Genomic DNA, 15584 nt, shown 5'->3' with positions numbered 1-15584 from the left:
AGCTGACCAAGAGATGTCCATCTGACATGTTTTCTGAATGGACCATATTAGATATATTCTATTATGGTCTCTCTGAATTTTCAAAAATGTCATTGGACCATTCTGCAGGTGGATCTATTCACCTGAAGAAAACGCCTGAAGAGGCTCAAGAACTCATTGACATGGTTGCAAACAACCAGTTCATGTACACTTCTGAGAGGAATTCCGTGAACAATGGGGTACCTCAGAAGAAAGGAGTTCTTGAAATTGATGCTCTGAATGCCATATTGGCTCAGAACAAAGTGTTGACTCAACAGGTCAACATGATCTCTCAAAATCTGAATGGATTGCAACATGCATCCAATAGCACTAGAGAGGCAGCTTCTGAAGAAGCTTATGATCCTGAGAACCCTGCCATGGCAGAGGTTAATTACTTAGGTGAACCTTATGGAAACACCTATAACTCATCATGGAGAAATCATCCAAATTTCTCCTGGAAGGATCAACAAAAACCTCAACAAGGTTTTAACAATGGTGGACGCAATAGGCTGAACAATAGTAAGCCATATCCATCATCTTCTCAGCAACAGACAGAGAACTCTGAACAAAACACTTCTAATTTAGCCAATATAGTCTCTGATCTGTCAAAAGCCACTTTCAGTTTCATGAATGAAACAAGATCCTCCATTAGAAATCTGGAGGCACAAGTGGGCCAGCTGAGTAAGAAAGTTATTGAAACTCCTCCCAGTACTCTCCCAAGCAATACAGAAGAGAATCCAAAAGGAGAGTGCAAGGCCATTGATTTAATCAAAGTGGCCGAATGCACCAAGGAGGAGAAGGACAAAAATCCTAGTGAGGAAGACCTCCTGGGACGTTCCTCAAGCAAGAAGGAGTCTCCTATTAAGGATCCTGAGGAATCTGAGGTTCATCTAGAGACCATAGAGATTCCTTTGAATCTCCTTCTGCCATTCATGAGCTCTGAAGAATATTCATCCTCTGAAGAGGATGAAGATGTGACTGAAGAGCAAGTTGCTCAATATTTAGGAGCTATCATGAAGCTGAATGCCAAGTTATTTGGTAATGAGACTTGGGAAAGTGAACCTCCCTTGCTCATTAGTGAACTGGATACTTGGATTCAGAGAACTCTACCTCAAAAGAAACAAGATCCTGGCAAGTTCTTAATACCTTGCACCATTGGCACTATGAGCTTTGAAAGAGCTCTATGTGATCTTGGATCAGGAATAAATCTTATGCCACTCTCTGTGATGGAGAAGCTGGGAATCATTGAGGTACAACCTGCCTTGTTCTCATTACAACTGGCAGACAAGTCAGTGAGACAAGCTTATGGGTTGGTAGAGGACGTGCTAGTAAAGGTTGAAGGCCTTTACATCCCTACTGATTTCATAATCCTAGACACTAGGAAGGAAGATGATGAATGCATCATCCTAGGAAGACCTTTCCTAGCCACAGCAGGAGCTGTGATAGATGTCAACAGAGGTGAATTAGTCCTTCAATTGAATGAAGAATACCTTGTGTTTCAGGCACATGGCAATCCCTCTGTGACAAAAGAGTAAGCATGAAGAGCTTCTCTCAGTTCAAGGTCAAGAAGAACCCACACAGTCAAACTCTAAGTTTGGTGTTGTGAAGCCACAACCAAACTCTAAGTTTGGTGTTCAAACCCCATATCCAAATTCTAAGTTTGGTGTTGGGACTACACTAACATTGACCTGATCACCTTGTGGAGCACTGTCAAGCTAATGACATTAAAGAAGCGCTTGTTGGGAGGCAACCCAATTTTATTTATCTAATTTTATTTTATTTTGTTCTTTGTTATTTTTGTGTTTTATTAGGTACATGATCATGAGGAGTCACGAAAAAATCAAAAAAATTAAAAACAGAGTCAAAAACAGAAGAAAAAAATTTTTCACCCTGGAGGACGCACGGGCTGGCGTTCAGCGCCCAGAAGGAGCATCTGGCTGGCGTTCAACGCCAGAACAGAGCATCTTTCTGGCGCTGAACGCCCAAAACAAGCTACATCCTGGCGTTTAACGCCAGAATGCGCACACAGAGGACAATTTGGCGCTGAACGCCAGAAACAAGCTTGAAACTGGCGTTCAACGCCAGAAACAAGCATTACATGGGCGTTTAACGCCCGGAACATGCACCAATGGGCGTTTGAACGCCAGAATGGAGCATGAAGGCAATTTACACGCCTATAGGGTGAAGCAATGGTATTTGTTTTCACCTCAGGACCTGTGGACCCCACAGGATTCCTACCTCAGGATCTGTGGACCCCACAGGATCCCCACCTACCTTTTTCTTTTAATCTTATTCACACTCCCCTAATCCAAATCTCATTCCCAATGTCACCCTTCCCAAAAACCTTCACCAATCACCTCAACCCCTCTTCCCAATTACCCCATTCACCATTCACATCAATCTCCTCTTCCCCATAAACCCCACCTACCCTCATAAAATTCAAATTCAATTCCCACCCTTTCCCACCCAAAATGGCCTAAATCCCTTCCCCCCCTCCCCCTATAAATACCCTTCTTTTCTTTTACATTTTCACACGACAAACCCACATTCCCCCACATAGCCGAACCCTCTCTTCTCCCTCTCTACCATCTTTTCTTCTTCTTCTACTACTCTTCTTTTCTTTTCTTGCTCGAGGACGAGCAAATTTTAAGTTTGGTGTGGTAAAAAGCCTAAGCTTTTTTTATTTTTTCACCATCAATGGCACCCAAGACCGGAATTTCCTCAAGAAAAGGAAAAGGGAAAGCAAAAGCTTCTTCCTCCGAGTCATGGGAGAAGGAGAGGTTCATCTCCAAAAGCCATCAAGACCACTTCTATGATGTTGTGGCAAAGAAGAAAGTGATCCCTGAGGTCCCTTTCAAGCTCATGAAAAATGAGTATCCGGAGATCCGACATGAAATTCAAAGAAGAGGTTGGGAAGTCTTAGCCAACCCCATGCAACAAGTCGGAATTCTCATGGTTCAAGAGTTCTATGCCAATGCATGGATCACTAGAAACCATGACCAAAGTATGAACCCAAGCCCAAAGAATTATCTCACAATGGTTAGGGGGAAATACTTGGATTTCAGTCTGAAAAATGTGAGGTTGGCGTTTCATTTGCCTATGATGCAAGGTGATGAACACCCCTACACAAGAAGGGTCAACTTTAACCAAAGGTTGGACCAAGTCCTTATGGACATATGTGTGGAAGGCGCCCAATGGAGAGTAGATTCCAAAGGCAAGCCAGTCAAACTAAGAAGACTGGACCTCAAGCCTGTAGCTAGAGGATGGTTGGAGTTTATTCAAAGATCCATCATCCCTACAAGCAACCGATCTGAAGTTACTGTGGATCGGGCCATCATGATCCATAGCATCATGATTGGAGAGGAAGTAGAGGTTCATGAAGTCATAGCCAATGAACTCTACAAAATAGCTGACAAGCCTTCATACATGGCACGGCTAGCATTCCCTCACCTCATATGCCATCTATGTTATTCAGCTGGAGTTATCATAGATGGAGATGTCTCCATTGAAGAAGACAAGCCCATCACCAAGAAAAGGATGGAGCAAACAAGGGAAGTCCCTCACGGCCCCCAAGAAGAACATGAGGAAGTTCATCATCAATAAATGCCTCATGGAATGCACTTTCCTCCCAACAACTATTGGGAGCAACTTAGCACCTCCTTGGAAGATTTGAGCTATAATGTTGAACAATTAAGGGTGGAACACCATGAACACGCCCTCACTCTCCAAGAAATAAGAGAAGATCAAAGAGCAATGAGGGAGGAGCAACAAAGGCAAGGAAGGGACATAGAAGAGTTGAAGAACATCATTGGTCCTTCAAGAAGAAGACGCCACTAAGGTGGATTCATTCCTTGTTCTTTATATCTTTCTGTTTTCGGTTTTTAATGCTATGTTTATCTATGTTTTTGTGTCTCTATTTCATGATCATTAGTATGTAAACCATGCTTTAAAGCTATGAATAAAATCCAGTAGTCCTTCACCTCTCTTAAAAGAAAAATGTTTTAAATCAAAAGAACAAGAAGTACATAATTTTCGAAATTATTAGTGAATTTAATTTAATTATATTGATGTGGTGGCAATAATTTTTGTTTTCTGAATGAATGAATGAACAGTGCATATGTCTTTTGATCTTGTTGTTTATGAATGTTAAAACTGTTGGTGCTTGAAAGAATGATGAACAAAAGAGAAATGTTATTGATGATCTGAAAAACACCATGAAATTGATTCTTGAAGCAAGAAAAAGCAGTGAAAAAAAAAAAAAAAGTGGCAAAAATTTTAGCAAGGATCCAAGGCTTTGAGCATCAATGGATAGGAGGGCCCAAGGAAATTAAAATCCAGGCCTAAGCGGCTGAATCAAGCTGTCCCTAACCATGTGCTTGTGTCATGAAGGTCCAAGTGAAAAGCTTGAGACTGAATGGTTAAAGTCGTGATCCAAAGCAAAAGAGTGTGCTTAAGAGCTCTGGACACCACTAACTGGGGACTTTAGCAAAGCTGAGTCACAATCTGAAAAGGTTCACCCAGTTATGTGTCTGTGGCATTTGTGTATCCGGTGGTAATACTGGAAGACAAAGTGCTTAGGGCCACAGCCAAGACTCATAAGTAGCTGTGTTCAAGAATCAACATGCTTAACTAGGAAAGTCAATAACACTATCCAAAATTCTAAGTTCCTAGAGAAGCCAATCATTCTAAACTTCAAAGGAAAAAGTGAGATGCCAAACCTGTTCAGAAGCAAAAAGCTACAAGTCCCGCTCATCTGATTAAATTACTATTCATTGATATTTTGGAGTTTATAGTATGTTCTCTTCTTTTTATCCTATTTGATTTTCAGTTGCTTGGGGACAAGCAACAATTTAAGTTTGGTGTTGTGATGAGCGGATAATTTATACGCTTTTTGGCATTGTTTTTATATAGTTTTTAGTAAGTTTAAGCTACTTTTAGGGATGTTTTCATTAGTTTTTATGTTAAATTCACATTTCTGGACTTTACTATGAGTTTGTGTGTTTTTCTGTGATTTCAGGTAAATTTTGACTGAAATTGAGGGATTTGAGCAAAACTCTGAAAAAGGCTGACAAAAGGACTGCTGATGCTGTTGGATTCTGACCTCCCTGCACTCGAAATGGATTTTCTGGAGCTACAGAACTCCAAATGGCGCGCTCTCAACGGCGTTCGAAAGTAGACATCCAGGGCTTTCCAGCAATATATAATAGTCCATACTTTAGTCGAAGAATGACGACGTAACTTGGCGTTAAACGCCAAGTACATGCTGCTGTCTGAAGTAAAACGCCAGAAAAACGTCATGATCCGGAGTTAAACGCCCAAAACACGTCATAACCTGGAGTTTAACGCCAAGAAATGCCTTAGCTCGTGGATTGATCAAGCTCAGCCCAAGCACACACCAAGTGGGCCCCGGAAGTGGATTTATGCATCAATTACTTACTCATGTAAACCCTAGTAGCTAGTCTAGTATATATAGGACCTTTTACTATTGTATTAGACATCCTGGATTGTATTTTCTATCCTGTGATCACGTTTAGGGGCTGGTCATTCGGCCATGCCTGGACCTCTTGCTTATGTATTTTTAACGGTGGAGTTTCTGCACACCATAGATTAAGGGTGTGGAGCTCTGCTGTACCTCAAAGATTAATGAAGTTCTATTTTCTTTTATCCAATTCCTCTTTTATTCTTATTCCAAGATATTCATTCGTACCCAAGAACATGATGAATGTGATGAGTTAATAACCCTCATTAACGTTCTCACTCATGAACGTGCGTGATTGACAACCACTTACGTTCTACATGCAACACAAGCTTGAATGTGTATCTCTTAGATTCCCCAACAGAATCTTCGTGGTATAAGCTAGATGGATGGCGGCATTTATGAGGATCCGGAAAGTCCAACCTTGTCTGTGGTGTTCCGAGTAGGATCCTGGGAATCCGGAAAGTCTCACCTTGTCTGTGGTATTCCGAGTAGGATTCCGGTAATGAATGACTGTGACGTGCTTCAAACTTTAACCTGCTGGGCGTTAGTGACAAACGCAAAAGAGGGATTCTATTCCAGTAGGAGCGGGAACCAACCGGTGATTGGCCGTACTGTGACAGAGTGCGTGCATTAGCTTTCACTGCGAGGATGGGATGTAGCTATCAACCATGGGTGATGCCTCCAGACTGGTTAGCTGTGCGAGTGACAGCCGTACAGGTTATTTCCCCGAGAGGAATGAAAGTAGCCACAGCTGATAGTGAACCCCTATACAAAGCTTGCCATGGAAAGGATTAAGAAGGATTGAGTAGAAGGAATAGGAAGGCAGGCGTCCGAGAGCTCTACAGCACCTCCATTCCGCTTATCTGAAATTCCTACCAATGAATCTACATAAGTATTCTATCCTTTTTATTATTTCTAATCTTTATTTCTATTTTCGAACCCATAACTTTTTAATCTGCCTAACTGAGATTTGCAAGGTGACCATAGCTTGCTTCATACCAACAATCTCTGTGGATTCGACCCTTACTCACGTAAGGTATTACTTGGACGACCCAGTACACTTGCTGGTTAGTTGAACGGAGTTGTGAATTCCAATAAAGAAAACCTCACACAGGTGCTGCCCCTTAGAAGCCTTCATCTCAAAATAATTAGAACATGGCAGTGCCATAAATAAGCTTTCATTCAAAATCCAAGAAACATATAATGTGATCACAATTTCGTCCACCAGACAGCGGTGCTTGGTTAGAGTAGAAATCCTCTAAGATAGATAACCCGGTTTATTTAAGTTAATGTTGGTATATTTATGCTTATTTATTTTAGAAGGTTTTAAGTTGAATCTTGTGATGGATATGGAGCTTAGGATTGCCTTTGGCGTCTCGGGGTCTTATATCCTACATCATTGGGCACTGTTACCGTACTGAGAACCTCCGGTTCTCATACCATGTTTCTGTTGTGTTTTTCAGATGCAGGTCGTAACCCACCTCGGTGAGTTGTTTTGGATGGTGACAGAAGCGGAGGATCTTGGATTCTTTTGGAGTCTTTTTGGTTTATGTTGTTTATACATCTCTCTTTTTGTATTTTGTCATTGCCTAGAGGCTTTTATCATGAGAGAAAAACTTGTATAAGCTGTTTTCAAACTATCAGATTTCTGTATGGTCTGTATATGGCTAGCCGGCTTAAACTCCACGAGTCGTGGCTAGTTCCTTATGAAATTACACTAATATACTATTATCTTATTTATATCACATCTGTTTCTTGTACCTTAAGATAGTAGCTTCATTAGTATGTTTTGCGCTTTTGAAATCCTGTTTTGAGCTGTATCTTTCATCGGGCTTTTAGATTATATTTTTCCTTATAAATATACATTATGTATGAGCTTAGAACTGTCGTAATCGCTAATTAACCTTGCTTTACGACGTGAGGTAAAACTTAGACTAATTAAAGTGTTACAGGAAGAGAAACGTAAAGAACACAGAGATGGAACAGAACGTAGAAACGCAAAAAACGTTGAAAAAATTAGAGAAAGGAAACTAAATCTGCATGAAAAATGCAGTTATATATATTCGCACGTTGAGTTAAAAGTTTGTTAAAAATAATAGTACGTGAAGGTGAATTAAGTCAAAGATACTTGGTTGGACTTAGTTTGTTAATTGACTTTGATGTAGAGATTAATTGAAAAAAAAAGGTAAGAGTTGGAAAAGGAAACCATCTGAAGACTTGTTATATCCTCTGCCTTCCCCGCATATTTAAAAAAAGTATGTTGTTTCGGAAAGTGAGGAGTAAAAATGGTCTTAAAGTACTTGTGCGAAAACATGAAGCACAGAACATGAGGTTCGTCCTGTTAGAATATAATTAGGATCAATTAGGATCAATTAGTATTATTTAGGATATCTGAATATTTATTATAGGAGATTACATCTTTATTATTATGATTCTCTTAGTACCTATAAATACCCTTTATATTGTATCATTCTAGACAATTTGAATAGACAAATCATTTCTCCTATTTAGTCTCTTGTTTCTAACATGGTATCAGAGCCATGGTATCCTCCTTGAAGAGGATATGTTGTTTTCCTTCCGGTGAAATCACCGTAGTTTTGCAATTTTTTTCTATGCCATTCTTCTTTCCCTTTTGTCACTCCTTTGATGGTTTTTTACCTCACCGACTAGCCTATTTTCTCTGTCTTGTTTTTTTTCGACTCGAATGATCAAACATTGTCATGCTTACCTATTCTCATGAAGAAGTTATACATTTTTTGCTCTCTTTCGGCAGTTTCATCTGCGTTTCCTCGTGGCAGTTCCGTCTGCATCCTCTCGTGGCAGTTTCGTCTGCATCCTCTCTCGTGGCAGTTCCGTCTGCGTCTTCTCGTGGCAGTTTCGTCTGTGTACTCTCGTGGCAGTTCCATCTGCGTTTTCTCCTGGCAGTTCGTCTGCGTTTCGTCTGTGTTTTCTTGTGGCAGTTCCGTGTGCGTTTCTTTCTAGCAGTTCCGTCTGCACTTCCTTTAGATAGCGGCAGTTCCGTCTGCGCTTCCTTCAGACTAGCGGCAGTTCCGTCTACGCTTCCTTCAGACAAGCGGCAGTTCCGTCTGCGCTTCCTTCAGACAAGCGGCAGTTCCATATGCGCTTCCTTCCGGCAGTTCCGTCTGCACCCGTTTTATCAATTTATGCAATTTTTTTTCTCTTTATTTCGTTGTTTTAAATAAGTTTCAAACTCAAGTTGTCACTTGAGTTTGAGGGGGGATGTTAGAACATAATTAGAATCAATTAAGATCAATTAGTATTATTTAGGATATTTGAATATTTATTATAGAAAATTACGTCTTTATTATTATGATTTTCTTAGTACCTATAAATACCCTTTATATTGTATCATTCTAGACAATTTGAATAGACAAATCCTTTCTCCAGTTTAGTCTCTTGTTTCTAACACGTCCCATGAGTAGTCTTAAAGCTAAAGCATCATTCCTTCTTTGTGGAGGAATTAAATATCAACAATTTGGATAAAACATGCTCTTTTTCCTATTCTTAATGTCTGTGATTTTTCTTAAAAATATTTTTAATATTTAATTTTATTTTTAATATTATTTATTTGTATCTAAATTGCTTTTAAATATTAATTCTATCTAAAATATTAAGGATAAAATTTAAAATGTCTAAGAGTATTTTTGATATAAATAAAAAATATTAGAAATAAAATTGAATGAAATAATTAGGGGTATTTCTAAACGAAATTGTAAATTTTTAAAAACAAAAAATATATTTTATTCTAACAGTTTATTTATTCCTATTGTATAAAAGTTGATACTAATTTCTTATACAATGAATTTAATTCATGTGTTTCTCTTCTAATGATGTCACATCAGCAACTTTGATAATTTGGCAAAACTCAAGAATCTACCAATCATCTTTTAGTATAATTTAAAAAAATATAAAAGAAAAAAAACTCTTATTTATTATTATTCATTAAAACATAAAATACTAATTAAATACAATAAATATACACTAAAAGTATCATAATAATAATTATAAAAATTTCACTTATAAATATTGAAATTCTATAACTTATACACATTAATAGTATATCTATCTTATCCTTTTAAGTAAGTTTAAATTTGGAACATCTTCTTATAAAATACATTCAAATATATTATGATTATAAAATTACTTCATAATTTTATATATTTTGGTATTTTTTATTATCATTTATTTTTCTAAACCGAAGTAAGCTCAAATTTGGCACATCTCCTTACTAGGTATATTTTTAAATATATCATGATTATAAAATTAATTTATAATTTTGTATTATATTTTTAGTGCTTTTCATTCTCATTCATTTTTTTTCAATTTTTTCTTAAATTATTTGAAGGTAAAGGACACCATATGAGAAGACAAAGTATGACAACTAAAGTAAATATAAAAACAAAAATAAATGAAGATGTAACTTTGTACAACTCTAATATAAAAGGCCTGTCTTTTTCAAAAAAAAAAAAACAAATGAAAATATAGTTTTGTACGACTCTAATATAAAAGACCTGTGTCTTTTTTTAAAATAAATGAATTCAAATTTTTAAACTAATAAACTATATTTTAATATATATTACATTTTAGTTTAAATAATTATATGAAATTATATACAAATTATCAAATAAATATTCTTCAAAATATTTTTAATATAAATAATTCAAATTTATCATTAATTTATATATAATCTAATCGATCTCTAAATAATATAATATTTACTCATATACTTTAGCTTAATAATAACTATTGAACTTTCAGTTGTGGTATCTGCCTAGCTGCAAAGGGATAGTGGTGGTTGCTAAAAGGGAAGTGATCGGAACGAGATAGGGAACTGGAAGCGGGATTGGAAATTAGCTACCTTCAGACAAATATAAGCTCTTTTTTTCAATTTCTTGCGGCATTTTCCAACTCTATAGGTTAAGGATTAATCTGCGACGAATGTAAGTTCTATTCAATGATTTGTCCCTGATCAACGGATAGCTGTATGCATAAGGCAGGATTCAAATTCCGACACTTGCTCAGACGAACGAGTGAACTACCACTCAATCAACCCAAGTTGATAAAATATCAGCTCATTATTTGGTTGGTTTTGTTTGATGTGATTCCTATAGTTTGGTTTCGGCTTCTTAGATTACTGTTATTCTCCCATGTGCTCTAAGGTGCTACGAGAGTTGGATACTACTCTTCACTGCTTTGTGGGATTGCAGCAAGTCTTGGGTAATTTGGTAGCAATTTAGTTTCACGCAGAACATGAGATTTCTACCTTGGATTTGGATGGTTGGCTTAGGTCAACTTGGGGAAATCCACGAGTGATATCTTCATGGCAAAATTCTAGTGGATTTAGTGTTAACTGGAAACGTTTAAATTCAGAGAAACTGATTGGTCGGTTGGCGAGGAGCTGCATTCGACTCGTGTTGTTGCGGTGGAAATTGTTGCATACATACATCTTAGCAAAGAGAGGTAACATTAGTGGCGGCAAATTTGTAGAACTTTTGCCTAGCTTTCACCATTAGGAGCCTGTGCATGACCCTAACTTTTTCTCTGTTTTCTTTTTAGCTTATCAATATTATTTAAACTGCCAATGTATTATTATGCTGGTTTCTATGGGACTTAAATAATTAATCAATGCAAGACTTGGTCAAATATTGATAATCAAAATTAAAATTATTTTACTTTCCGTCTTTCTGTTACAATTGACCACTGCTCACCTATAATATAATTCTTATGCGATTAACGCCAAAAAAGGACAATTCAAGGGAGAGCAGCTTAAGATCAAGAGAAACCACATCCATCCACTGTTGGCAAAAAGGGTTTCGTTGCACATCAAGAAGAAATACTGCCAGACAAATTGCCAGAAACAGTCATATCTGGCATATAATGACATTCCATGGAAACATTTTCTGGCTGAGTAGTCCTTTTTTCTCTCTGTAAAAAATACAATTTGCTTTATCCTTCTTTTTTTCCATTATCATTGTTTATTTTTACATGATTACTCTGAATAATTAGTTTCAGAATCTGTAACCATAAGTATCTCCATGTCTCTGTTTTCTACTCTAAGTTTATCATCATCCTTGTAATCCTTTGGGAGAGCATTACAATCGATGGTGTGCCATACTGGTCTCTCCTCTTGAAACAATCTACAGGTGAATTAGAAGCAAAATATAAATATCTCAGTAAACACTAACGAGGTGGCATTTGGTAGCAAAATAAGACAGAGAACAAGGTTAGGAACACAAGAGATTGTCTTTGTACATTGTTCAATAGTACTGGGGGATGAGAAAATACTTTATGAGATCATTACCCCTGGCCGGATATGTGGACCGGCGGCAGGAGTGGTGGTCCAGTGGAGGACAATGAGGTAGATCTTTTGTCTGAGTTAGAGTTGGGTATTCAGTGCACTCACTTTTCAGAAGTACACAATAAGTGTCTAGTCCAACTTAACATACTAAGGGTTGTGTGTGTGTGTGTGTGTGTGTGTGTGAGAGAGAGAGAGAGAGAGAGAGAGAGAGAGGGGGGGGCTTACGGGTGCTTGCATAATGTAGGGCACTGAATCGTAATTGCATATTTGCAAGTGGAAATTTCAGTGATTGAACTTATCATTGCTCTGGGTTCTGAGCATACAAACCTCACCTGTGATGAATGTTTGAATGAATTAACGAAATCAGTATGATTTTCAAAAGCAAAAGAACTAGATTTTGGTAGATTTCATACCTCAGTCTCTCGTGGTTTACTTGTAAGATCACAGGTAGTTCCGTTAGTATATTGATGAGCATGATACCTGAATAAACATCATGTACAAAGGTTGTTTTCATCACAGAATTTATCGTGTAAAACTGATTCTCCAAAAGTTAACCTATCTTCACACTAATGTGACGTTAGTGTCAGTCATCGGAAGGTACCTTTGAGATGCATCTTTTGAGCGAGGATCCTTTAACGTAGAAATGTCAGAGAGATTTTGGTTATAGGCAGCTGTAGCCTCTGGGTCATAAACTCCCAATACAAACTCCTGGACCACCTATAACAAGGAAAATGAAATGATTATTGGACATGAAAATGTTTCTTTAACTCTCCAATAACAATAGCGATATTATTGACTAATTGACCAGAAATTATAGGAAAAATTGCTATAAGCACATCAATATTGATGACCAAGAAAAAGGCTCCAACCCACCCATAAGATTTATTCCGATCATTGACTTCTATTATCAATGATCAACAAAGGATAAAATTTGGTACCCTCAAAACAAAGACACAAACTTTTGATGTAGATGAACCTACTCAAACAATGATTCATGCTGGTGGCTCCAGCTCCACCAATCCCGTAGAACTATAATTTTGGTCTTTTTTCTTTAAAAATAGAACCTCTCTTATTAATGGGAGAAAGAGAAAATCCAAATCCTGGTAGTATGATAGAATCTGCTAGGAAAATACCAAGTTACAAGTAAACAAATCTACAAAGCAGAATAACTATTTTTTTGACTAACTTGTTAAAACAATCAGCTTTCAGAGTAAAAATGTAAATATTGTAAATCATTTGAATTTTCATATTATCTAAAATTATTGATTACATTTACATCTTCCATATACACCAAAATAAACATATCAAAGGCTCTGAAATGTATGAAAATAAGAGCTATCATATCATATTTTTACTGGTTTTCAATCTTTTTCAAAATACGGCATAAGTCTATATAACTGACATTATTTAATTGGGTCTTTAACAATTATGTTCTAGATAAATATCATGGTGTACAACTGTACATGTGCCAACTTTTATAGCGGTGCCAAGTGATCCTGAACATGTTGTAATTACTGATATTGTTGATCTAGATTAACCGGGATAAGAAACCTAAGTCCCAAAGAGTGAAAGCCAAGCCATGACAACCACCTTTACCCATTCAAACTCATTCATGAATGTAATCCCTCTCACAATTGCCTTTATCTAGAGGATCAATAAGAGAGAAACTTGTAAAAAGAAAATGGAGGATTAAATCCAAAGGGGATAAGTGTATACCTTATCATCCTCCAAATGTAGCTGTCGCAACTTCTTTTTGTAGCAAAATTCGTATGACCACCAACCTTCTTGCTGCATAAACAACATCAGCAAAAGTATATGAACATGATTTTAGCATTACAATACCATATATCTGAAAGAAGTTCCAGAGAAAGCAAATATTTAGACCACAATAGATATTACTTAATAAGTCACCACTCAACAACATTAGTGTAATGCAAATACTAACTCTGACAAAGCATGGACCATTCAAAACTTCTAGCAATTCGTCTGGTGTCTTCTGTTTAGCCCTTTTCTCAGTTTCAACAATCATGCTGCTAACATTTTGCTGGATAACAGGCTTTCCACTTTTTTCCTTTTCAACCCTAGGCAAGTAACAAATGAACTTCTGTCCATTTTTGTCCGGCATGACAATAGACTCCTGATCATCATCCTGGAGATAGAGAACCTCATGCTTATTAGAAGGTGGATGTAATAAGATACCCAAAGGCACGCACACTGAGACTATCAATTCACCAAAAATATGACTGTGTTATAAGCAAAGGTTTATAAAACTATGCAAAAGGCACAATATGGTGATTACAAAACTACTCTTATAAAGTAAGTTACTAAACTGTCTGGAGTTTTGGGCACCACTGTCAGTATGAAGTTGTCAAACAATTTAGAACCTTAATTTCACAAAAAAGGGACCAACCATTCTTATTTCCATCCTTCTTCTTTATACTAATAACATGTTGCCTTTTATCAAGAGGAAAAACAGAACAATGAGAGAATCTTCTAGACACTATTTCAATTATGTAAAGGAATACAATTAGGTTCGATAAAATTACAAATGGAAGAGACCAAATTGAGAATATCCAAAAGGGGCAAATTCCTATGAGAATTTTCGAAAGGAGAAAATATACTTAATCATAGAAAGAACAATAGATTAACACCCCCTAAACAATGGCATATAACAAACACGTTTCAGAAGCTTACAGGATGATAAGGGGATTCTTCTGAATGAAATTCGATCTTGTATTTCGGTTCACGAGAGCTGCCTCCACCAAATGTGCTACCTGTTTATATAATTGGCAGTGATCAAGCTCAAATACTAATAATAACGGGAAAAAAAAAAAGAAAAAAATTGTATAGTATACTAAAATTCAGCAGTTAGATCATTAAGAACAACCACGACTCAACATATATAAACCTAAAGAATCAATATCTACTTTTCACATCATGAAAATGCTCAATTGACCATAAGGTGCATTCTTTCAGCACAAACCCAGACTAAATTATTCAGATTTTCAATCATCGCCTATTTCAATGACGCAACAATATCCAAATTATTCACGAACATGAAAATCGGTAAAGAAAGAAAGGTAGTAATAAAAGATCGATTTACCGATATTTGCAGGGAAGATGTGTTCGCCGAAGACATGGCTTAAGATGATGTGAGATATCAGGAGCAAGAAAAGTGCTTTCATCTTGACGGGTTTGCAATTAAAGGAAATACGTTATAAGAATAAACTAGGTGAGGCTGAGGGAGTCGATTATACGACTCCGACCAGTCCTGGCTCGCGTGTGGGGTTCCGGCAAGTTCTTGAGATCTAGCAAGGTGGATCTCGCCGGCGAGAATGAAAGGTGAGAACTGAGAAAGAGGGGCTTACGGTGTAGAGTGTTTGTGGGTGTGACGCGACGGTGTGATTTGAAACGTCGATGAAGGGAAGAGAGAGGAGCCAATGGACGAGAGGGGGAAAAAGTGGAGAGAATGAACGAAGTGGAACTGAGGGCGGCTTCGCACAATGCCGATTATTATGTAATTTTTACCAGTGTATGTTTATCATGTACGAGATAATATATAAAAGAGTAGTACTAGGAGCCAATGGCTTAAGTGTACAATGTGCTAAACTTTTGGTCCATGAATAAAATGAACATCACCCACACTATCCAGAATAACTATCCGAATACCAGGGATAATAAACATCTCATGTCATAAAATCACTCATTCTAAAAATTTAAGTTAATTTTGGAGTTCACCAAAGATCAAACCCTTAACCTTTCGGATCT

The 15584-nt window shown here is 37.2% G+C and overlaps 1 protein-coding gene across 1 annotated transcript; it reads right to left on the bottom strand.

The window, feature by feature from the left end:
* Positions 1-11161: 11161 nt before the first annotated feature.
* LOC130965671 (protein OS-9 homolog) lies at positions 11162-15332 on the bottom strand. Its single transcript, XM_057890432.1, has 8 exons — positions 14920-15332; positions 14511-14590; positions 13762-13965; positions 13533-13604; positions 12418-12533; positions 12230-12296; positions 12042-12148; positions 11162-11655 (listed from the first exon to the last, which is right to left on the bottom strand). The coding sequence occupies exons 1-8, from the start codon at positions 14999-15001 to the stop codon at positions 11508-11510; spliced, it is 876 nt and encodes a 291-aa protein (XP_057746415.1). The 5' UTR covers positions 15002-15332; the 3' UTR covers positions 11162-11507.
* Positions 15333-15584: the final 252 nt, after the last annotated feature.

The sequence above is a fragment of the Arachis stenosperma genome, chromosome 3 (assembly GCF_014773155.1).
Source record: "Arachis stenosperma cultivar V10309 chromosome 3, arast.V10309.gnm1.PFL2, whole genome shotgun sequence".
NCBI classification, from domain to species: Eukaryota; Viridiplantae; Streptophyta; class Magnoliopsida; order Fabales; family Fabaceae; genus Arachis; species Arachis stenosperma.
Note: the sequence above shows the minus strand (reverse complement) of the source record. Positions and strands in the feature narration are given on the sequence as shown.